The sequence below is a fragment of the Vittaforma corneae genome (genome assembly GCF_000231115.1).
Source record: "Vittaforma corneae ATCC 50505 unplaced genomic scaffold supercont1.31, whole genome shotgun sequence".
Classification (NCBI taxonomy): domain Eukaryota; kingdom Fungi; phylum Microsporidia; family Nosematidae; genus Vittaforma; species Vittaforma corneae.
In genome coordinates, this window is record NW_006889864.1 from 1,380 (window position 1) to 2,571 (window position 1,192).

Consider the following 1,192-nt stretch of genomic DNA (forward strand, 5'->3'; position numbering starts at 1 on the left):
ACCTATATCACCTACATTACTCTTATTACCTTATTATTATTCATATCACCTACATTACCTTATTCCTACTCATATTACTTTCTTACCTTGTTATTACTCTTATTACTCTTATTACTCTTATTACCTTATTATTACCTATATTACTCTTATTATCTATATTACTCTCTTACCTTATTATCACTCTCTTACCTTATTACCACTCTCTTACCCTCTTATTACTTCCTTACCTTCTTATTAGTTAGTTACTCTCATTACCCTCTTATTACTACTCTTATTATCTATATTACTCTCTTACCTTATTATCACTCTTATTATCTATATTACTCTCATTACCTTATTATTATCTATATTACTCTCTTACCTTATTATTATCTATATTACTCTCTTACCTTATTATCACTCTCTTACCTTATTACCACTCTCTTACCCTCTTATTACTTCCTTACCTTCTTATTAGTTAGTTCCTCTGTTATTACCTATATTCCCTTCTTATTCCTTTCTTACCTTGTTATTACCTATATTCCCCTCTTATTACCTATATTCCCTTCTTACTACTCTTATTCCCGTATTATCTCTCTCCTTATTTTCCCTTCTATTATACTACTTAGCTATTATTAGTTATTAATTAGTTTATTAGTATTAGTTAGTATTATTATATTATTATTTAGTTAGTTAGTATTATTATAGTTATTTATTAGTTAGTTAGTATTAGTTAGTATTATTATATTATGTTAGTAGTTAGTTAGTTATTACTTATTATTATCCCTTACCCTATTACTCCTCATATTACCCTCTTATTCCTCTCTTACCTTATTATTACCCTATTACTCCTCATATTACCTTGTTATTACTTAGTTACTCTTATCACTCTCTTACCTTATTACCACTCATATCACCTATATTCCCTTATTATCTCTCTCCTTATTTTCCCTTCTATTATACTACTTAGTTATACTCGTCTTATTACTTATATCTCTTACTTATTATTAGTTTATTACTTACCCTTACTTAGTTTATTAGTTATTACTTACTTAGTTACCTTGTTATTACTCATATCACCCTCTTATTACTTAGTTACTCTGTTATCACCTATATTACCCTCTTATCACTCTCTTGCCTTATCTTTTCTTATTTTCCCTACTTATCTATTTTACTTAGTTTATTAGTTATTATAGTTAGTTATTTAGTTAGT

The 1,192-nt window shown here is 26.8% G+C and overlaps 1 protein-coding gene across 1 annotated transcript; it reads left to right on the plus strand.

Annotated features, from left to right (window-relative positions):
* On the plus strand, window positions 1–618 carry VICG_02086 (uncharacterized protein; the record flags this gene model as incomplete). The annotated part of the gene is made up of 1 exon (XM_007605469.1): window positions 1–618. A coding segment is annotated over one exon (618 nt), but the record flags the coding sequence as incomplete, so codon positions are not given.
* Window positions 619–1,192: the final 574 nt, after the last annotated feature.